This window comes from Empidonax traillii, unplaced genomic scaffold (genome assembly GCF_003031625.1).
Source record: "Empidonax traillii isolate 1590-97213 ecotype Southwest subspecies unplaced genomic scaffold, ASM303162v1 scaffold103:size1334136, whole genome shotgun sequence".
Taxonomy (NCBI): domain Eukaryota; kingdom Metazoa; phylum Chordata; class Aves; order Passeriformes; family Tyrannidae; genus Empidonax; species Empidonax traillii.
In genome coordinates this window covers 1,043,818-1,066,903 of record NW_020955296.1, presented here as the reverse complement: position 1 = coordinate 1,066,903, position 23,086 = coordinate 1,043,818, and the positions used below count along the sequence as shown (strand labels likewise).

Here is a 23,086-nt window from a genome sequence, read left to right as displayed (position 1 = left end):
ACCAAACCCCAACAACAACAACAACAACAACAACAAAAACCCCCAAACCCCCAGTGCTTTATTTCTGCAGCTCCAAAAATCCATCACTATAAAATTGTTGCAATAGTTTGATAAATGCCAGGCCTGCCATCCCCAGTAAGGCTTGTACTGTACCCTAACCAAATAATGAGTGTTTTTTATCAATTCTGGTGTGTATTCCTACATTTTTGTAAGCATGCAGTTGCTTAGGTATGCATCTTGGATCTTTGAGGGTTCCCACCTCAAACATACATATACAGGTGTTTTAATAGCTAGATCAGAGTAAAAATAAACATGAGGAGGCACAGAAAATTAGAAATACTGGCCAGAAAACATTTAAAGGCTAATGAGAAGTTTTATATCCACCCTAAGGACCTTTTAAACTCAGCATAGCTCTGGAGCACCACTCACTCTATTACTAACCACCATGTACCTTACACAAAATAATAAAAATAAAAAAATTGTGGTGTTAACAAGTACACTTTACTACACTGCAAGGATGTAAAAAGTTACCACACCTATAAAGCCTGGGGAAGAGAAGCATCATGCACAAAGTTACTCCATTTGGTAGCAGCCATTTTATTTCTGCACTTGGAAACATCACACTTCTTTTTGAGCGAAATAGCTTTCCCGTCCCCCCTTGTATTCCTTTAGAAACTACTTGATCAAGGGCGTCTCCCAGGAAGGGTTTAAGAAAGCCATGATTTCCCCATTCTGAAGTTTTTTCCACGGCTTTAAGAATTTGCCCTTCTCATGCAGATGTTTGGAAATGTGGTAGTGGTCCTTCCAGGCTGAAAGGAGGCAAATTGCAATTGCCTACACAGACAACCTTGCTTTGTAGACTATCCAACACATTACATTTAATTACATCGACAATTCCTAGGACAGAGAAACTCTTATTTCAAGTGACCACCAATACCATTCACCAACACAAACACGTGAATATCTGTAAATCTGAAACAAAGTTAGCCCTGCACTTCATAGGGACTGATCTTTCTATTTAAGATGGGAGCATTTCATTACACCTTTAAACCTAACTGCACCATATGGCAACATATTCAAGTCTCCTTAGGCCACATCATCCTAACTTGTAATTTGAAAACATTACATTACTTACTACTTCACTTCCTTCACCACTAAAACAGTGTAAAATCAACTCCTAGCACATGCTTTTTTCCTGGATTAAGGATCTTTGTTGTTCTAAGGCACTTGCATGAACAAGCACACAGGTCCATTTATTTACACAGAAGTAAGGTCAGCGTCGCAAACATGCCTGTAAGCAATCAGAAAAACGTGATACCTGCTAATGAGGTGACACATTTTACTACCCAATTGTTGGGTTGTTTTGTTTGTTTGGTTGGCTTTTTTTTTTCAAAAACCATAAAATTTTTTACAACTTAGTATGCTAAAGTGGGTGGTAGCAGGGATTTTTTTTGGTATGTTTTCCAAAATTTACCTCTAAAAAAAAAACGAAACAAGGCAAACAGCCACAAGTTTTGAAACTCATTTACATAAAGCAGCAGATACATTGAAGAACATTCTGCTATTAATAAACAGCAAATCTAATTTTTTCTAGTATTTAAGTCAGTGTCTTTTATCCCTTTGATTCTGGAAACAAGTAAACTACTTTTAGAAAAAAAAAAAGCAAGTGTATACAAATTAAGTGAAAACTGTAGAAGTTAGAATATACATGACTTCATGCACTGATACTACGCTTCAGCCCTATAAACATACAAGATTTCAAAAGTAATTTTTTATGGAAATAAACTCTTCCAAACTACTTGGAAAAAAAAAAAAAAAGAAAAATTTAATACACTGCTAAAGTCTTAACAGGTGATCAAAAAAGTGTTGACCAGTTTCTTCGCCAGCTACTGTTTGACAAACCTTGCTCTAGTTCACTGTGCAGAAGAGTTTTCATCCCAACAAGAGGAGATTGCTTGGCACCAAGAAAGCGTTTCACTTTGTACAGTTTTTACTGAGGTTAAACAAACCCATGATGTCAACCATTGCTTTTTGGATGTTTTTTCCAAAACGATGAGAATCCTTAAAAACAAACAAAGAAAACCCAAAATCAAATACTTCTACTGTCAATTAACAGTTACTTTTCAGGCAAAAGAAGAAACCTTTTAACATTTTGTTATTTTGGAGCTCATCGAATTTGGGCAGGTATTTTACCATACAATACTATACAAATTAATCCAGGTTTATGCTATTATTGACTAATGAGTTCATTATGCATTACTTTCCTACAGACAGAACTGAGATAATATCCTTTTGAAATCAGATGCATGTGTAGGTTTCCGTTACTTCAAAACCACTGGGTTTTGACATTGCTTTTTATACAGGATTTTGCAAAAGCTAATCTTCAGAAAACAAAGGAATGTTCAGAAAATGTATTACTAATGACCAAGAAACACAAAAAAAAGATCAGAAGAACATTTTTGAGTTTCTATCAAAATCATGATTCCTCTGCCACTGAAACATTTCATAAAGAATTGAAAATAAAAACAACAATTTTTTAAGTGTAAACAAACTAGGAACTTGTTCTGTTTATTCTAAGTGCTGGATGAATGATACAAGAAGTTAGGATTACAAATATAAATTCTCAGCTACATTACAAGACCTACTACAGAGATCCTACTAATATCAAGGCCACACACATTAAATGCTTCCTTTTCTGCAGGGATCTTTGACTTGACTAGTAAGTAAAAAGAACAGAGAGAAAATTAAAGCACAAGCCAACAGGTATCTGAAGAACAATAACAACCATGGAAAAAAAAAAAAGTTGTATTTCCTAATCTTTAATAATTAACCAGAGGCACCACGGTCTCTTGGACAAGTTACGGTCAAAAGAGGAAAACTAGTTCAGCTATGTAACCCTGAACGAACTCAACATGTTAACTAAAGTCATAAAAATATAAAGGGGAAGGATGAATTGAAGCTGACTCAGGGCAGGCCTCCACAACAGCAGGATACTGAATAGATGACATCTACTATATCCTAATAAAGGGTGTTATTCTAATACATTTTTGATGAATTATGTTTCTCAAGCACAGATTACAACTTATGGGCCAGCTTCTTTCGGTATTATTTAAACAAAGAAGACTTAAATAGGGAGCATACATTTTACTCTGTCTTTACAACTGCAGCCAGAGACAAATCAAAGCAAAACTGTAATAAAAAAACATCCAAGACATGCCCATCTTACTGTTTATGGGACACATAAACAGTAAGTAATTTTAAATGAGTTCCAGGGAACTACACATGAGTAAAGGTGACCCTGGGCCACATGTTTTCTTTATGCTTGAAAGTATAAGTGAAAGAGAATATGGTAGTCTTGGTTGAGGAAGCTATTAGATTTATAGAAGTGGAGATAAAAACCCCCAGAAAAACAGCATATGTTGAGAAAGAAAAAACACATTATAACAGTATGTTGCAACTTCTACCACAATTTTTTAGACAATGAATAGAACAGTTTTATAAGCAGGTATCAGAACAGATTTATTAAACCATAGGAAAGGATTGATTCTTACCGTCTCAGAAGAAGATATTTTGCTGGAGACATGGAAATGGATGGAATTTTCACCCAAGATAATATAAGAAACACCATAACCATCATCAGCCACCTATGGGAAGAAAGAGAAAACAAGTTCTAAACTTTTTCTTTTTCCTTCCATTCCCAAATCAACTTATACATAATTAAAGAGTTCTTACTGTGTAGTTTTTTAAATCAGTTGCTATTTCTCCTCAAGCAAAAGTCAAGATTCCATATTTAATGGATAATTTTTGAAGATTGATTTCCACTTGAGGAATAGTTCCAGTCTTATCTGAAGTGCGTGAAATTAACATTTTCTGAATATTTGTCTTTAACATTTCCCAGCTTTGGTATTTTGAAATAAAATACTTGTTCAAGGAGCTTCTCTTATCAAGGTCTGTCCTAAGCAGCTACACATCTTCAGTGCACGAGCAGAAAGGAATAAAATAGTTCACTTGTATACCTAAACATGGGATCATTCTGCCAATGTGAACAAATATGATACATAAATATGGAGTGGAAGAGCCTCGTATTATGAAAACTTGCCCAAAGGCAAAGTCACCTGACTCTACAGCAAATATACGATTCTGAACGCCTGTATCATGAGCAGAGGGCTTATCCAATTCCAGCATTAGTAGCATTAACCGTCCCAAGTTTCAGTCTGATGTTATATTCGAAGTATGCCTAGTAAACACAAATTATGCTGCTGTCACCCTTCCTTGTCTCTTTCCTAACTCAAAGGATCACAACCTTCCAGCTCTTTGTTGCCACTGCCGCCAAGCAGCCTGATTGTCTTACCATCGCTGCTACAGAAGGCTTAAAAAGACCCCTAAACTCAACAAGCTGATGGCACTGAATCTCTGTGCTACTTCAGCAAACCAAAGCATAGTTCTTGTAAGAACACAAGAAGTGATTCAGGGAAATATAAGCAGGGTTATTTGGAAATGGAGACAACGGAAGGAAGGAAAATTAAAGGAATGAAGAAATAATAAGGGATCAGTTAATGTGCAATTAGCAAAAACAAAATAAAAAAAGACCTAGAAATTCCTCATGTACAGAAGCTCTGGGCACAGCTAATGTGATAAAAGCCCCATTTTTATCAGATCTCTCTGCCATGGAGCCCCATTTCACATTCTGTAACTATGTATTTCCTTAAGAATAATCCATTTTTGTAGTGGGATACCAGAAAAAGGTGACACAGATTTTTCTGAGCACATCCAGATCACGGCAAAGCATTAAACACATGCATTTAAAAGCGTAAGTTGCACCTTGATGGGCAACATCAAGGCATTACAGATCTGAAATTTTTAAACTGGCATATTGAAACTAAAACCTCTTTTTTAATGGGTACTTGTGTTTAGCAAACATACCGGTCCAAAGCCTCCACCAGAAGCTAACATCTCAGGGTTCTTCTTTAGATCAATGTGTTGCTGTGGTGTCTGACTCGTTGACAGCCTCCAAGGTTCTGACAAAACCTTCATTAGATATGAAAGAGATGCAAACAAGTATAACGCATGTTTAAAAATATGGAACTCTCAAAAACTAGTTAAGATAAAGCACTCAAAGCAATATTAAGGATAACTCCAGTTCCCATTTCAATGGAATGAACAATTAAGAAGGTTAAAAGAAACGGGTAAACTTGTCCTGATATGCAAACTATTAACATATGAGGTAGTCATGTCAATTCTTTATGAGAATAAAATAAAATTTCAATACTAATACTACTTCAAACAAGATTATCTGGTTGACAGCCGGGTAAATAATGCATAACAGGTCTTGTTTTAACAAGATCATGACTAGCCATATTCAATTCCCAGTAAGATACTACATCAAGTTAGAAGTTTTTAAAATCTCTAACAATACATATGTATCTTGAAAGTCTGTGGAAGATGTAGAAAGTTGTTTTATTCTTGAGTTAACCACCAGTCACATTTAGGAGAGCAAGCAGACAAATGTGAGTAGATTAATTTTGAGGCAAGCTGGAACTCATTTTTTATTAATCAGAAAAAAAGAAAGAGTGCAATGTAATTATTTTTATAAAATCCAATCTTAAGGTCTAGTAATAAATAATAAAATAATAAAAAATATATAAATATAAATTAAAAATAAAATTAAAAATAAAAAAAAAAAATAAAGTAATAAATATTTCACAGTACTAAATTGTGACATTACCATCATATACAGCTCCTTTAGCTCATAATAACTTAAAGTGATTTTGTTACAGTTCCCAAAGAACATTCTTGAGTCAAAACACACAGCTTCTGCTGTGTTGCCTTGAAAACATGTAATAACCACAAGCAAACAATATTTTTTTTAATAATGACTATATCTTTCTTGCAATTCTTAGTAACAAGTACTATTAGAGAATCACAGAATATGCTGAGTTGGAAGGGACCCACAAGGATCATTGAGTCCAGCTCCTGGCTCTGCACAGGACACCCCAAGAGTCACACCATGTGCCTGAGAGTGTTGTCCAAAGGCTTCTTGAACTCTGTCAGGCTTGGTGCTGTGACCACTTCCCTGGGGAGTTGTTCCAGTGCCCAACCACCCTCTGGGTGAAGAATCTTTTTCTAATATCCAACCTGAACCTCCCCTGACACAACTCCAGGCTGTTCCCTTGGGTCCTGTCCCTGGTCACCACAGAGAAGAGATCAGTGTCTCCCCTCCTCTTCCCCTCACGAGGAAGTTGTAACTGTGATGAGGTGTCCCCTGAGTCTCCCCTTCTCCAGGATGAACAAACCAAGCCACTCATCCAGCTTCCCCTCAAGACCCTGCACCATCTTTGGTGCCCTCCTTTGGACACTCTCTTAATGTTTTTTTTTACATTGTGGTGCCCAAAACTGCACATAGTATTCAAGGTGATTATACTACAAAGCTCCCTGAAAGCAATATTATAGGTCTATTAATAAGTGTATACATAAAACAAAATGAAACTTACAATCTCTCAGCAGATGTGAAAAAATGTTACCTACAATTTTACCTTTTTTCTTAGAAAAAACAGAGTTCTACAGGTATGTAAAGCAGACACAGCAAAACACTAATTAAACAAAGAATTTTTTACTGTAATGAATTTTTATCAATAAAAGTCACTTACTTCCTTAAGGAAAGGAGAATCTACAGCAAGGTACTTGGACACGACATAAAGGCAAAACAGATGGCGGTCAATGCCACTACCAGTCATGGCAAGACGATATAAGTGCTGATGTTTGGCAGCAGCAAGCCGAAAGAGTTTCAGCTTATTTTCATTCTAACAATGAAAAAAAGGTTAAAAAAAAAATCAGTTAAGTGAACTCGGTTGAGGAACTAATACTTACTTCCTGTGAATGATTCCTGCTTCCTCTCAAAAAGGAAAGCTTAACTGGTATGAAATTACTTGTTCTACAAATCTATGTTTTGAGTTTTACAAGTCACAAAAATTTCACAAGTAATCACAATTTCCTGGAGTTCAAGAACTGTAGCTAATGGTTAAGTTCTTTTGGTATGGCCTACAATGTCTGCTATATTGACAGAAAACGTGGACAATTACCTTATGCTGCACTTCCTTCCTCAAAACACAAAAGCATCACTACAAGTGTTTAAAAACTATTTGAGGACTTATATGGTTGTCTAGTGGTAACTCACATGTTTATGAATTACCATAGAATCATGGAATGACTGGGTTGGAAGGGACCTTAAAGATCATCTCATTCCAACCCCACTGCCATTGGCAGGGACGCTCTTCACTAGACCAGGTTGCTCAGAGCGCCATCCCGTCTGGGCTTGAACACTTCTAGGGATGGGGCATCGACAACCTCTCTGGGCAACCTGTTCCAAAGTCTCACCACTCTCACAATAAATAATTTATTCCTAATATCCAATCTAAACCTACTCTCCCAATTGTATAAGGCAACAACACCATGAACTTACACTTTCAGTTGGGTCTTCCATGGTTTGAACAAATTTACATGATTCGACAGTGCATGAACGAACAGTTTCAGTCCTGCCTTCTCTGAATAAGCGTGTCATAGAGGCTTCATATGTTAAAGAAAATTTTCCCATGTCCTTGAAAAAGGAAAAAATAAGAACTTAAATGTTTAAAATTAAAAGATTTAGCCACCCTTTCTCAATCAGTAGTCCAAGCTAACCACACAGGATACGAATCATTCCACAAATTCAACTCAAGTTTTTAATAGCCTACCATTAGCCCTCCAACCCAAATATAATGAAAGCAAAAATAAGATTAGCAGCATGTAATTAGTAGCACTAATAGAACAATCACACCAGCAAGGACTACTCTTTGCATTTTATATTCAGTCTTTTTCAGTTTATAACAGAATGTTGCTACACTGTCTTTCCTGAAAGCCCATTACAGAAAAGGTGAACTAGCAGAAGAAAACACAGGTAGACACTTTTGTTAATCCTGTTAGGGATTGTCCGTGATTACTGGATTATGTGTGACTCTAATCTAAAAGAAACTATAACACTGTTTAGATTATAAACACAGCTACTAGAAGTTTTATATCTTCTTTCAAGTCCCAAATGCCTAATGATAGACCAGCTAAGAAGAAGAGGAAGATCTCCACGTGTCAATATGTCAACCCTTGGAGCATTCGTTTCCAGCTAGTAATCCATTTAGGGTTTTTATCAATTTCCACTGAACGTCTTTAATAACCTTGCACAAGCAGTGCAGATTACTCTACCCAGTCACATGTTTTAACCACAAACATTTTATACCCAATTTAATGAGATTCTGTAAGGCAGAAAGTCTGTTCTTACCCGATAGTGAGCAAGCTGCAGGGCAAGTTGCACAAAGGCATCAGGGCTGGTTTTTGCTTTCTTTATTAGTCCTTTTCCAAAAGTACCAAAATAAAATGAACAGAAGTCCACATCGTCTGCCAGAGCTACAGCAGTGCTCAGAGACCTCTCAATCACTTCTTGACACTTAAATAAAGAAACAAATAATTACACACACCTATATGCATACACATGCATTCAATGGCAAGTATTTTTAACTGATAAATAAGAAATGCTGCCTTTATGCATGTCAGAAACATCATTACCTAAATAATTTCCCTGTGGAGAAAGAAGAGAAGCTATTTTTGCCAGGAAGTTAAAATTCAAAAAGCTAATAAAAATGTTTTAAGTCAATACACATCCAAAAAAGACACTTTAAAACACACCAGCATTAAAACTGTTCAGATCACCAGAACATAAAAGCATGACCCACAGATATAGAATGCAATAGATGTATGGTTTCCAAGCTGCCATACGTGCTTAGTTAAATACATCATCAAATATTATTTTTAATTCAAAATTGAAATAGGCAGTGACAGTTTTTCCTGAACTCCAGGAAAAAAAAGAAAAAACAAACCTTATTAGACACGTATACAGAATTTTGAACACAAAAAAAGACAGGTAGTTTCAGGGAACTATTAGATGAGTATCTGTTGTGACAAAAATAATGAAATCTCAGCGACTTACACTTAATTTTAATACAGTTATTATTTAAAATAGGTAGCCACTTTTTTTTTTTTGATATACTGCCAACCAAGAAAGCTTGATGTTAAAAAACTCCTGACTTTATAAATAAACTGAGTAATGCCTACACATCCCTACAGGACTCATAGGAATTTATGGTTGATTTATAGGGTTACCAGTAATTACATAAATGATATGACTGCTTAGGAAAAGAGAAGCTTCTTCCTCAAACCACTTCTTCTGTACTTACTTCTTCTGGAATTTCCCACTGTAGTTTGGTGGGAAGAGGAATATTTGGATTGGTATCTCCTTTGCAATGCCCATCTTCTGAATAGCCCAGTTCAAGATATTCAGTTGCCATCACATTCTGCAAAGAATGATACTTCTTCAGAATTGCAACACAATACGTATTGCTGTGGAATTAGGGTTTCATCGTGAAATCAATATAACCTATTTTCAGTACACAGTGAAATTCAATATCCAAGCCATTTCCAAATACAGAAAACAACTGCAAATGAAGTCCTCCATTTTACCTCTTATTTTAAGGCATTTTTACTTGGGTTCTGAGCGGGAAGAATACCCGATATATGGGAATATATCAGTGGGAAGAATACCCAAACACTTATTCAATTACATTGATGCATTTTGTTAATTCCTACTGAGTTAATCAAATGTTTCAATTAAAAACCCAGTCAAAAAATAAAAGTCTCTTCCATTGAGACAATCTAAACTGCATTGTCAAGTCACTCTCGTTAGATCAGAAGCTGTGTCGCTTTGCTGTGAAGACATCTATGCTCACTAAAATGCTGTCCTTCAAAGGACAGCGGCCTTTTAAGCAAGGGTTTGAGGTATTTTTAAAATTCTACAATTGTTACAGACACAGACTCCTGATCACTCATCAGCGACATGAATGAAAGGGATTGAAAGTAATTGCTCATCTTCAGCACTGTTGCACAGACCATGCCACATTATCTTTTGGTATTTGGCATTAGCTTTTGGTATTAAACACCTACCTCCCACAGGTGTCCAACAATAGGAGCATCTGCCCAGGAGTGCTCTGCATTCAGACCCATTTTGCCATTTTTGAATATTATGAGAGTGAATGTTTTGTCAAACCACCTACGAAAGAAATCAGTATTTCCTTACGGCTTCATAAATTTCAAAAGCATTTTTATATCGTAACTTCATCTCTCTCCAAAATTCACATTCAAATACATTAGTTCTCAAACTTTTTTTTTTTTTTTTTAAAGTAACATTTTATTTAAATAAATAGACCTAAATTTGAACCTCATGAAATTTAACAAGGCCGAATATGAGGCCCTGCACCTGGGTCAGGCCAATGCCCAGTATCAATAGGCTGAGGGATGAATGGATTGAGCAGCCCTACCAAGAAGGTCTTGGGGATATCAGTGGATGAAAAATTCTACATGAGCTGGCAATGTGCACTCGCAGCCCAGAAAGACAATCATGTCCTGGTCAGCTAAAGAAGCAGCATGGCCAGCAGGCCAAGGGAGGTGATTTTCCAGCAAGGGAGGTTGTTCAGTCTGGAGAGGAGAAGGCTCTGGGAACACCTTCTTGCAGCCTTCCAACATATTTTATTTAGGGCTTATAAGAAAATCTAAAAAGACCTTTTACCATGGCTCATAGAGACAGGACAGATGGCAACAGATAGAAACTGAAAGAGGGTAAATTTTGATGCATCATAACAGAGAAATATTTTTTACAATGGGGTGGTGAGACAATGGAACAGGTTGTCCAGAGAAGATGTGGATTTCTTGTCCTTAGAAGTGTTCAGCATCAGGCTGGACTGGACTTTGAGCAATCGGATGAAGCAAAAGATGTCCCTTCCCGTTTCAAGAGGGGTTGGAATTAGTTATTTTTGAAAATCCACTCCAACTCAAACAATTCATGAATTTTATGAAATTTATCAACTTGTACGTCACTGATTTGCATGTGTTAGCCAAATTCTAAAAAAGAGAAGGCATTTTCCACAGAGTCAATACTGCACCTGTCATAACATCTGCCATGTATTAATGATTTTGCATATGCATCCAGTGACCTCACTGGATCTTCTTCCTTGTACCCATGCTCGAGATCATCCAATGTCACAAAGAATGCTGCTTTCTCAATAGCATCTAAGGACTGTTTGTTCTTTCCACGGCTAAAATAAGCCTGACGAGCTTTAGCCCATGGCACTCTGTAAAAAAAAATAATTGGTTTATAGCCAGATTACATAAAAGTGTGAATGTATCATCACCCTGAAGATCACTGTGAGACATTCCTCCTATTTTTATGGAATTTGACACAACTACTTTTCACTATTTAAACTATACGAGCAGTGAAAAGTTCTGAAAATACTCATACAGTGTAATCCTAGGAACCAATTCAATTTATCACGCATGTGCAAAGCTTAATCATCAGAAATTCAACATTTCTGCACATAATGAAAGCAATCAACATTGTTACAACACCTAAAAAGTCTGGACTCTTATAAAAGTCAACAAATAAGTTCAACAAATCCGAAGCAAAAGAAGTCCTGATCAATGTAATTTCTATATGGCTGAACCATGTTTATTTCTAAATTTGTGTGATTTTCCCAATGAAAAGAAAAAATCTGTTTGTTTTAAAGCACAAAGTGAACAAAAGGAAGTACTCCTAGTACATAAGTATATTAAAATCCACAGCTCTTTCTCTCTCATCCAGAAACAACTTGACAGAGTTTGCCACAATTTAATTGCACTCAGTGATCTTGTACCTAGAACCAACTGAGTACATACTGCTAGTCATGAGCATGAGTAACAGTTACTGAATTCTCAATCATAATTTTTAAGTTATTTTTTAAAATGCCGATGAATCTGAGAGTAGACATAAAGCTCAAACAGTCCAACATGTGTAGCACTGTAAAGCTTTCAATTACCACTCTTTTGACTACCACAATTAAACCAACTTCTCCAGATAAGTAATCCATACTACTTTTTGTCACTGCAAAATTCCTTCAACTCCACATAGTTACAAATGACTGAAGCACTGTTACACATCAGCTATACACAAAATCAGTGACCAATGTATAAAGCAACTGACCACAGACTATTTTAAAATTCCAAAGCCAGTACTCAATTAGCATGTTATGCAACTATTCCTAAATACTAAATTTGTCTTAAAAATAATAACCACCATACCTATCTCCTGCAGTAAGAGCTGCAAGTTTTGCTTCACCAGCCTGAGGCTCTGAATCATCCTCAAGAATTCTCTGCATCTGCTGTTCAATTTCTCGGGGTTTCAAGAGTCTGCCATCATGGTACAGCCACACTTTGAAGTAACGGCCCTTGTGATACACAACAATGTGTTTGCTGTCTTTCACATGCTGGAGAGTATCTAGAATTGCAATCACTTATGTGAAAACAAAGCTGAGATCTCAAAACACTAATGCACTAAATAACATCAAATGCCTGCTGCATGCACTGCTAGTTATTTCAGCATTCCACATTATTTCACCACAAATATTCCTGCATGAAACAGTCAAATACCCAGATCTGACAATCATTTGCACACATAGCACCACCACTTTCCACACTAGAGGCCAGTATTAAGCAACGAAATCTGTATTTATCTATCTGAAAGTTAAGCACCAGTAGTGTACTCTGATGAAGCAGTCAGCAAAAGAACATGCTAGATGAGTCTGAGGAAAGATACTTCTAAATCATCTGCACTGAAGTGCTAGACAACTCATGGTACAATCTATGGAGAGTCTTAAGAGAGCCAAAATTTAGCACCATAAGCTTTTGTTCATATTTATCCTGGTAGAGGCAGAGTGAACACTACAGATATAGATGTCAGTGAAGCAGAAAACTGATCCACAATTTTTCCCTCAATTTATTATTTATATGGCTTAATCGGGATAACCCTAAATTTAGTTATGAAGGAATTGTATCAAATCACAGGTGAAGGTTTCTAAAGCAGACAGAAAAAGCCTGTAACTAATGAAAACTGTTAACTGAATTCCTTCACTACCCCAAAGAACTGTTATATTCCCTATGAATCTGAAAAGAGCCATTACTGAGATGGTAAAGAAAGATGATGTCAAAAATGAAGGCTGAGCCTAAAAATCATAATTCTGAGAGATCTGAGAAACAAGAGTCCTTTACTTTGGCTGTTCTCACAGTTAGTCATGAGGTTTTGGTAGGTATGCTCCATCTCCTTATCAGAAGCAGCACTATGCTAATCGTGCCTCTAGCTATCCATGTTGCATTTCTGCCAACTACAGGCCTGGCAGAAGCATCACTCCAACTGTCAAGTGCATTAATACAACAGTCTGTGAATTGAGAAGATACCCCTGAGGTGGGTGGTGGTGGGAAAGCAGCCAAGCAATCAGCTAATGAGGCAAGTTTTTCTGTAATCCCAACCTGAGTCAGGACACTGCAAGTACTTGTACCTGATGTGTCCATACTTAAAAAGACAACCTCTTGAATGTTAAAAGCAAAACTGAGATTACCAGTCATCTATATCAACAACTGACTTCATAGTAGTTGTTAAGCCCTGGCAATTATATATGCCTAAATACAGATTTATGCACCTGGAATACACATTTGTTGCAGAACAAAAAAATCCTCTCACTTTGCTAGTCCAAGAAACCATTTAGGTACATTTGAAGATGTACATAACATGCTGCATGGAATTCCTATGAAAAAATGGGAACAAAAAGACATAAAGGCTCTTCCAGTCTTAGAAGTAGTTCACTCCAAAGTATGTTTTGTTAAAAACCATGAAGATGAAATAACTGCTCAAGTGACAGGATAAGATTTTACCATCAATTTATATGAAGACATGCCATAGATTTTTTGCTTTTTTTTCCTTAGGAACTGTACTATACATAGAAAAATTGAAATCAGGGGGCAAGAAATCAAGGTACTCATGAGAACGTGGGAAAAATGTCCTTGTAACTCACATATCCATACACAGAATGACAAAGTTGTTTTTTCTTTAGAAAAACAGAAACAAAGCAGATCAAAAAAGTAAAATAGAAAATGTGAAGTGCTTAGGAGAAAAGTAAGGCAATTTTTATGATACTGACTCCAGTTAATATGAAATACTTTAATCAGGAGAAACTGAGGAGAATCACTAAGATATACAGCATGTATTTTAATCAGGTGTTAGTTAGGATAAGCCACTTCTATACTTTCATGCAAAACTTATTTTTGGACCAAAAGAACATCAAATCTAAAGCTAAATGCAAACCATTGATACCTCTTATTTTATTGACGATAGGGAAAGGACAAGGGTTGCACTCTCAGTACTTGAAGTGCTCTAAATAACAACAGCTCATAGACTACAGATGTCCAATAGAGATTTACAACCTCGCTCGTCTATTAAAGCTACTAATTAGTGACAGGGAGTAATCATATCAGGGATGTGTTTTTCTTCACTTTGCAGATAAAGAAAGCTGAGGCATAGCTGGAAGAAAATTCTTCAATAACCTAGCAAAGAGCAGCAGCAGAACTGAGAGCAAAGTACTTATCTGACACATACACCTACTGCTGTATCCACTACCCAGTGCCACTTTTCCCCTTTATCCAAATTCCTCTTTATCCAACTACATACATGTAAGTACAGCAAATGTCAGATGAAGATCCTTGCACACCCCTGTGTTTGTTCAGAAACTCTGTTTTGAATTCTGCAGTTCTACGCACTCCATAACAATTCATTACTTCCTGATTCTTGGAATAGAGTATTTGATGTATACTTGTGTCAGTCAGATCTTTAGCTGGAAAAATGGGATTTTGGCAGAAGAGACCCCAAACCCTAAATTCCATTACAGTGTTTATTTTCCTTGGCTGGCTTTGCTTACCTGATTCCTCTCCTGGGATACGAGAAGTATTAAACATCCTTTCCCACTGAGCCGAGCAAAGTGGAACAGTAGATCCCAGCAGAAGAATCTGTGACACAAATGTACGTTAAAATGTAATTTTGCATATACAATTAGAAAATTAAAAAAGCAAAGAAAATAACAAGGATCGGATTAAAGACGGGCTACAGAAGAATAAGATTTATAATACATCGACTCAGTTTTGGTTTTTTTCCTCCCTGTTCATCCTCTTTTCTTGAACTAAATGTGGAAGATTCCACGGACATTCCAGCAGCATTACTTTTTCCTTCCTACTGAAAGCTCACCCTTCAGGAGGGATGATTGAAGCTAGCTAGCATCTGAAATCCAAAAAACCTCTCAATGGCTGGTCTGGATGCAAAACTTACATATGCAACATTCATTACCCCTTAATTTCTTATTTTAAAACTATTTATGGCTGTGTAGGAACTAAAGTTCACATTTCTCATATTTGTAGTTACATACAGCTAACCACATCCTAACCATGACCTTGAACAAAACTGCTTAATTGTTTCCACAACATTTGTTCACCACGATACACAGCCAATGGACACAACAGAAACTCAGGATGGGATTTACCTTGCCTATCTTTGCTACCTAGAAATTAGTGCAACACAGGATTTTATCACCATCTATGCTTAAGCTCCCACTGGCCCACTCCTGGCATCAAGAGGCCTCCAGTCTTTGTCCCAACCCCTCGTGCTCACACCATGTGATATCACAGACTTTTCATCCTTCAGTGGCTCAGAAGTACCATCACAGGCTTAGCACATATCAATAACATCAGTTATACAGAATACTTAACACAGGCAAATACAAGTCTCTATTTGTCTTTTGGGTAATGACAGTGCTAACTTCAAATACTGCAACTAGTTGGCATGACAGAATCCAGTATTTTTGATAGTTGGTAGTTTCTTCCTCTGTGTAATTCAAGAGATAACCAAGAAGACATGGGACCACAAAAATTAGTTACATCTTACATATAGTTCTAACAATAAGAATTCCTCTACTCTCCCATTCTGAACACTGATCAACTTCTCACTGGAAGACTGGAAAGAGATAAAAAGCCATTTAAATTGATATACATACTGGTTTGATTTCTTGTCTGTCCAGTTTTTTCCGATAGAGCAGGATGGCATGGATAACATTACCAGCTCTAGCTGCCTGCAGGGTTGTGGGACATAAAGAAAGGAAGTCCTGTGAAGTAGATAAGAATCATAAGTTAATGATTACCAGACTTTATTTAAGAAACGCCACTGACAGTACTTTTCATCCAAATGCTTACAAATTTATTCTGGACAATATATACAAGGCTTCAAAAGATATGAAATGCACTAATGCAGAGGGTTGATGACTTGAAACTTAAATTTGTTCAGCAATCACTATCTTCTTAAACAGCATCAGTATTAAAACATACAGGACAGCTGTTAATCATTGTAGCAGAAAAGACAATGCTACATAAAACTTGATCCAAGACCGTCGCATTTTTTCACTTCCTGTACAGACATTTGCATGTATGAGCACCCAGCTCCTTTGAATTGTGTTACCCATGCAGTTCTACGGGAAGCTTCTGAAAGATTGCTTGCTGCAATAAGCACAAAACTGTGTAAGTAATTACTGCATGAGTTTGCCAAAGTGGCAGATGTGCTAGGTTTGTTATTAAGACAGATGTACTTAAAGTACTTCAAGTACCTGAAGTACCTGAATGCACCTGAAGGCATTGGTTGCAGGCTATATATAGAAAAAAGAAAAATGAATGTTACATACTAAGTGGCAATAGATTTCTAAGCAGGAGGATATCACAAAGACACCTGGCAGAAATGATACAGTGCCTGACACATAAGGTGTTTATAAGTATTTACCTACCATTGCAAAATAGTTACTATTAACCATAATTGGTCCACGTCCCCTAAGGTAGATATATTCTTCCCACCAGTCACTAACCTGAAGGAGGAAGGAAAACAAAAGCAGTAAAATCTCATCAATTCCACAGTTTGTTTTTATGTTAATGGCTCCACAAGACAACATTCTGTACAGAAGCAGGAAGGAACTTCTAATTTGCCTCCCTACTTAAAAAAAAGACAACAAAAACCTCCCTAATTTCTGTCAAACTTAAGGGAAAACAGCAAAAAAAGCAGTGAGAGAGTTAAGTTAAATTCACCTATAGCTCTCTGATAAGCTTCCAAAGAAGTCATGACCTCAAGATAATATTTTAAAATGTATCAGATCTCCTGAATGCTTTGCAGCCTTTGCCAGGACAGCTTAGGCTACTGGGTACAGATATATGCTTGGACAATATATTACGAAGGAAGTATGTCACAGTTCGCACTATGATGGTGAGGTTTGGGTCTTCTTTTTGGTAAAAAAAAACCCCAAACCAACCCAATAAGAAAAAAGAAAGAACAGAGCAACAACAATATTGTTACAATTCTTTATTTTTCTTCTATATGCCTCAGCTGCTCTATATTACAAAATTGGCTTAATTACTCTTCTAAACTACCTGCGTAGCCAGACCCATTGTTGAGTTATCAAGCTCAACAAGTAAATAAACAGACTCCAAAAACAATTCTAGCAGCAAAAGCTAAATCACCTGCTCCAGAATAACCAACACAAAATAAGGATTCATTTTTTCAAGTTCCACTCACCACACTGTTTACCAAATCACACAAATTATTTATGTGCAAAATCAGGTGATCTCACACATACTTTAAAAAATAATAGGCAGTTTCAATTATCTTCTTTTACATTTAAGAAATAGTGAATCTTAAGCCAAAAAGGGCAACATGGAACAAATAATGTCATTTGAACAATTGAGCCTTCTATTTATACACTCACATAATTGGTGGCCCACCAGGATTTTAGCTTCAAATACCACTGCAGCCTTGGTCCCAAATTAAATGCAAAATCTTTGGCCAGACCCTCCATTCTTCTGAACTTTTCATCATCCATTAGTGGCCGAACTGATTCCAGGTACTAGAATACAGGAGAAGAATCAGCATCAGTACAGGAACAAATAAGTAGCTTCTCATCATTCCTATTAAAGCATTTTAACAGTAAACAAACATTATCCAGTCTCAACCCACAAGGCTGGAAATACTAAGTTTCTAAAATAATAGTATATGCTCTTCTAAATGTCTGCTGCAAATTTCAAAACATAAGATACTTTTCCAGACATTTCCAGCAAAACACAAGTGGAAGAGGTTACTTTTCTAAAGATACATTTTCCACTCAAGAGGGGAAGATATACTGCTTCTTCAGTAGTACATAGCAGACAGATTTTTTTTTCATCTCTGAAAATGAAACCTTCAGTTTCTGTGACATACTGTCATATTCACAGACTTTGCTGTAAGGCTGTGTGTCATAACACACATCTTTACCTGTTCAACCTGTGGAAGATAGAAGTGGTATGCTCCAAAACCCTGGAAATCCCACTTTGTGGCATAGTCTTACAACACCTGACTTCATGCCATCCAGTATGAATTACACTGGCTTCAAACTGTCACCATTTGCAGAGGTTTGTCACAGCCTTTATTTTAATGTCTATGCAGAAGTTTGAATCCATTATACAATATTAATACACCCATGCAATACTTCTATGAGACATGGCAACCCCTCCCATCTAAATATGGATTCAATGCTACTGAATAAAATAAATCAGTGAATGTACACACCCTATTGACTGTGTCTTTAACAGCTGGAACTGGCAATCGTGGTAAAGATGTCTGGAAACTGTATAACATGGGTTTACGTCCTGAGAACAGTTTTACAAGGGCCTGAGGAAAAGAAAAAATAAACACCACAAATTATTAGGTGCAGCAAAAGAAAAGCGACAGAGTAAAAGTGTAATGTAACTCAGCTCTTTTCAGTGGTAAATTATACTGTACTAAATTTAGGAAACTAGAATATTTATCACAAATAAAAAGGGCATTGACAGAAACTAACTTCCCAAAGGTTAAACAACATGTCAGTGGAGGACAAAGATGGTTATAATAATTTCTGACTTTCCAGTCAATCCTCTTATCATTAGACAGTACTGCTGTTTATGTATGGCATATCTTGATGTCAGTAGAAAATAAAGACAGTTATTTAGAACTTCTTTTCTTCATATATTTCCCTCTGTAAAGATTAAAAAACCAAGTCTACCAGTTGATCTTTTACTGCACTACAGAGCAGATACTACAAATATACCTGTATTGCACTTCGAAACAGGAATCAAGACTGTCACTCAGCCAAGGTTTCTAGGTAACTGTAGCCACCTTCAAAAATACTAATTATGCTTTGGTATCATGGTTTAGTGTTTTCCAAAATTACAGCTCAACATCAATAAGAGGACTGATATTATAGGGAATTAATTCAAGCATAAGTGTATCTCAACTAGTCTACTACATGATTTGAACATATCAAACTGTGCAAGCATGCCAGTGTTATATTCAGCGCTTGTGTTACAACCCAAACCAAAAAAGCCAGAGATGACTTAGCTTCAGATATTACAGCACCTTCTGTGTTCCACAGGAGACAAAAAACAGAAGCAGCATTTCTGCCTACAACTACTTTTCAGTTGCTGCACACAGTAGGCTGAAAGTCTAAACCATGCAAATTCTAAGTTACATGTGAAAGGATTTTGACAGTGTCACCCTATTTCAGCATGAAAGTGAGGTTAAGTGTTATCCCAGCAATCCAGTGGAACCGTTATTGTGAATGTATAATCTCGGTCCAATATATTATGTCATATATTGTATATGAGCCAACAGACTAAAGACAGAAGAAAACAGAGGATGTAATTTCACTATCAAATTCCAAAAACTTCCCCCTTCTGTCAACTGACCCTGTTAAACTGACAAAACTATTAGTTAAAATGTAGAGTGTTTCTTCCTTCTCAATTTCCTTGATCAGCACTGCTAGATGAGATTATTTTATGCAATACAAAACTCTTAAGAATTGCAGAGTATCACCAGCAAGAAAGATCTCCCTGCAAATGGGTCTGTATCAGAGCCATCAGATGAACATGGATGCACCACAGTGATCTGCCCAATAAAATCTATTTGCGCTTCGTGACAAGACAAATTTGAAATCAGGTGGGAAAGAAAAAGCTCAGCTTTCCATATGAAAATCTAATTGCATACTTGGGGACAATTTTATTCCAGAACTCTTAAGCCAGAAAAGGCTAAAGTTATCTTCAGACAGAGAATACCTGCTCAACTGACAAAAATCAGCAAACAGATTTCACAGTATTTACCTCTTAAGCAAAACTGTAGTAGAAAATTTATAAAGTTTGAGACCGTTAAATTGATCTGACAGACACATACACTTCATTACATCTGATTTCATATACAGATAGAGCAAATAATGTCATTCTAGCATATGTTGCATCTGTTCACATATGATTACTATTTTTTAATTAGGTAAAATAATTTAATTAATTTTTTAAAACTGCAACTAATAATTGGATTTTCCCCTTACCACTGGTACAGGAAATCTGACTTTAGAAGACAAAATATGTTCATTAGAACTGTCACCAGACCTCCAACCAGCCTAAAAAATCACGTTGTACTGTGACTGAAATCAGAGCTCAGGTTTCAGATTGGTATGGCTATTTGAACAGAAAACAGCATCATATAAATTATTATAAAAATCTGGAAAGCTAAGGTAGATGGAGCTGTTTTACTAGTAAGATCAGTCTTCTCTTTTGTTTGGTCTAGTTAAAGAGAGAATAAGATCTTAAAATAAATCTTCATAGTAAGTATAAATGAGACTGCTGGGCATACACCTTTAGCGTTCTGTATTCCAGAAACATTTATAATACACACCAAAATATATATGCAACAGATATGATAGGAGAAATTTATAAATACAATATGCAACAAAGCACGGTAAGTAGCATTACAGTTCGTACTCTTTTAAGGTCGATAAGGCAATATTAAGAGCTTTAAAATATCTATTCAGTAGGACATGCTGAAAACCAAGGCAGCTAAAGCTTCAAGCAATTGACAGAAAACCTTACCATTTAGAGCCTCTGGACTGTACAAATTCAAGTCACGAGGCTGATATCGCTTCCAGGAGAAACCATCAGTTAGAAATTTCATTTGTAAGAGACAAACATTAAATTCTATTTCAGTGTACCATTCTGGATACCTGTTCTTGAACATATTTCATAGTAAATCATGACATGTGCTTTGTTTAACACACATCAGTTAATTTTTGAGGCTGCAGAGACTAGTTTTGTCACAGTATGGTACTTCAATTATTTCTACAACCATACTGGCAAAACTGAGTTGAAACTACTTAGACCAATTAGCAAAACCCCACTTCATCTCTTGCAGCACCTATATCTATGTTTCCTATCACGTCGTTTAAGAATCCTTCTCGAAAGCACCACAATAATCCACAGGAGACATAGCACTCTCATCTTGCCCCTATATGAAAACTGCATAACAAGCCACCTCCACATTATGCTTCTTCTCTAACTTGTTTTGGAGGCATACCAGTAAATCAGTTGAAAACATATTCAGTATTATTTTCTTCAAGCATAAGAATAATTTTATAATGGATGACCAGAAATCCTAACATTTCAACAAAGAATTGGGGTAGCACTTTCTGTGAAGACAAGATTCTTTGGTGCTGCAGGCCAAATTTTTGCACACAGAGAAAAAGTAGGTATTTCAGTCACACGGTCCCAAGCAATTAGCAAATATAGAAGTTATTTTTGAAGTGTTTACTCTTCCTTCTATAAGGCCACAATAAATAGTTTAATTACAGCATTAGAAGGGTGCCTTAGTAGAAACAGCTACCTAACAGCCTCCTGTCCCATGACAGAGAAAACACAAGTAGGGAAAAAAAATACAAGATCTTCTTTTAGAATACAAATCAGACAGAAGTTAAGATGAAACAGGAAGACAACATATCCTTACCATCCAAAACTTGGTGCCTGTAGTAAGCTTGCCATGTTCAGAGAACATCCAACCATGATAGGAAAGCAGCATTTTCAGAGAGTAGCGCATTGTGACAATAAGGGCAACCCACAGCCCTGTGCCAAAAAGTACTCCACTCACTATGTTCTGTGTTTGGTTTGACATGTAGCCACTATTTAAAACAAAAGCCAGCATATGTCAGTTAATGTCTGTTTAAGTTCCAAAGAGAAGGTGATATTGCAAACCTAAGTTTAATGGTAATGGCCAGGCAATGGCCAGTCTTCGTGAACGAAGAACTCGGGAAGGTCTTTACACCTTCCAGCCTGCGCATTGGATTTTTTAGGTGAGACACAGTGTGTGCGGAACTGAGCCCACCCTTTAATCCTAAGGTTCATCTGCCGGGGCCAAGTGAGCTTGGACAAAGTTTAATGGTACTACAGGCAGGCATTGCGCAAGCTTTATGCCTGCTTACCCCTTTTTCATAAGCTTCTTTCCAAACACCTTTTCCTACATAAAGATCAAAGGCCACAAAAGATGCCAAATGAGCTTCCCAAGTACCCAGAAAACAATGCAGTAATACTGGTATAACAACCTACCTATTTCATACCCTCATACATCTGTCTCTTTGGTTTACCCTGTCACAATCATACTATCCCAAAACTGATACATTTTAACAGGAATAGCTTTAACAGTAGCTGCAAATAAAACTGATTTCCCTTTAAAGGAACAGTAACTTTTCTGTCTACTTACGTTGTATCAAGTGTTCTGTTGATTTTAGCTATAATTCCTAAGGAAGGATCAATTTTGGCATACATTGTTGACATCACACCCACAACTACAATAAGCCAGCTAGATGGGCTAGCAGGATAAACGCCGGTGATAATTCCATTCTGGAAAGAAAAGCCTTCACATAATTTTTTTCATACCAAAGTGGTTGACTTCATATTACCATGGAAAGACATTTAAGTAATTTAGTTTTAAACAAGTAGTTAAGCTTATCCAAGGAGTTCTTACATATGCTTATCTCAGGAGTAGGGAATGGATTTAGTTAAGTTTGACTACCACCGAAAATTGTCACAATAATATCAAGAATTAAAGGAACTTTCAAGTTCCCTTACCGAACAAGACACTGAGAATCAGAATCAAGATTTTTTTTTTTACAATTTAAATGGTCCTTCTCATAGCTAGCTTTATAATAAAACTGTACTAAGGCTGTTGTTAATATGCTTATGTTTTTGAAAGAGATGTTGAAGATACCCTGTAGCTTATGTAGATTGCTACTTACAG

At 36.5% G+C, this 23,086-nt stretch overlaps 1 protein-coding gene across 1 annotated transcript; it reads right to left on the bottom strand.

Annotated features, from left to right (window-relative positions):
• Nucleotides 1-1,809: 1,809 nt before the first annotated feature.
• Nucleotides 1,810-22,761, bottom strand: CPT1A (carnitine palmitoyltransferase 1A). Its single transcript, XM_027882223.1, has 18 exons — nucleotides 22,749-22,761; nucleotides 22,550-22,703; nucleotides 21,800-21,971; nucleotides 18,563-18,664; nucleotides 17,727-17,864; nucleotides 16,758-16,835; nucleotides 15,981-16,088; nucleotides 14,856-14,943; nucleotides 12,190-12,385; nucleotides 11,019-11,207; nucleotides 10,024-10,129; nucleotides 9,261-9,377; nucleotides 8,309-8,473; nucleotides 7,460-7,594; nucleotides 6,648-6,800; nucleotides 4,924-5,028; nucleotides 3,552-3,644; nucleotides 1,810-2,061 (listed from the first exon to the last, which is right to left on the bottom strand). Exons 1-18 carry the CDS (start codon nucleotides 22,759-22,761, stop codon nucleotides 1,975-1,977), a joined length of 2,199 nt encoding a protein of 732 aa, XP_027738024.1. The 3' UTR covers nucleotides 1,810-1,974.
• Nucleotides 22,762-23,086: the final 325 nt, after the last annotated feature.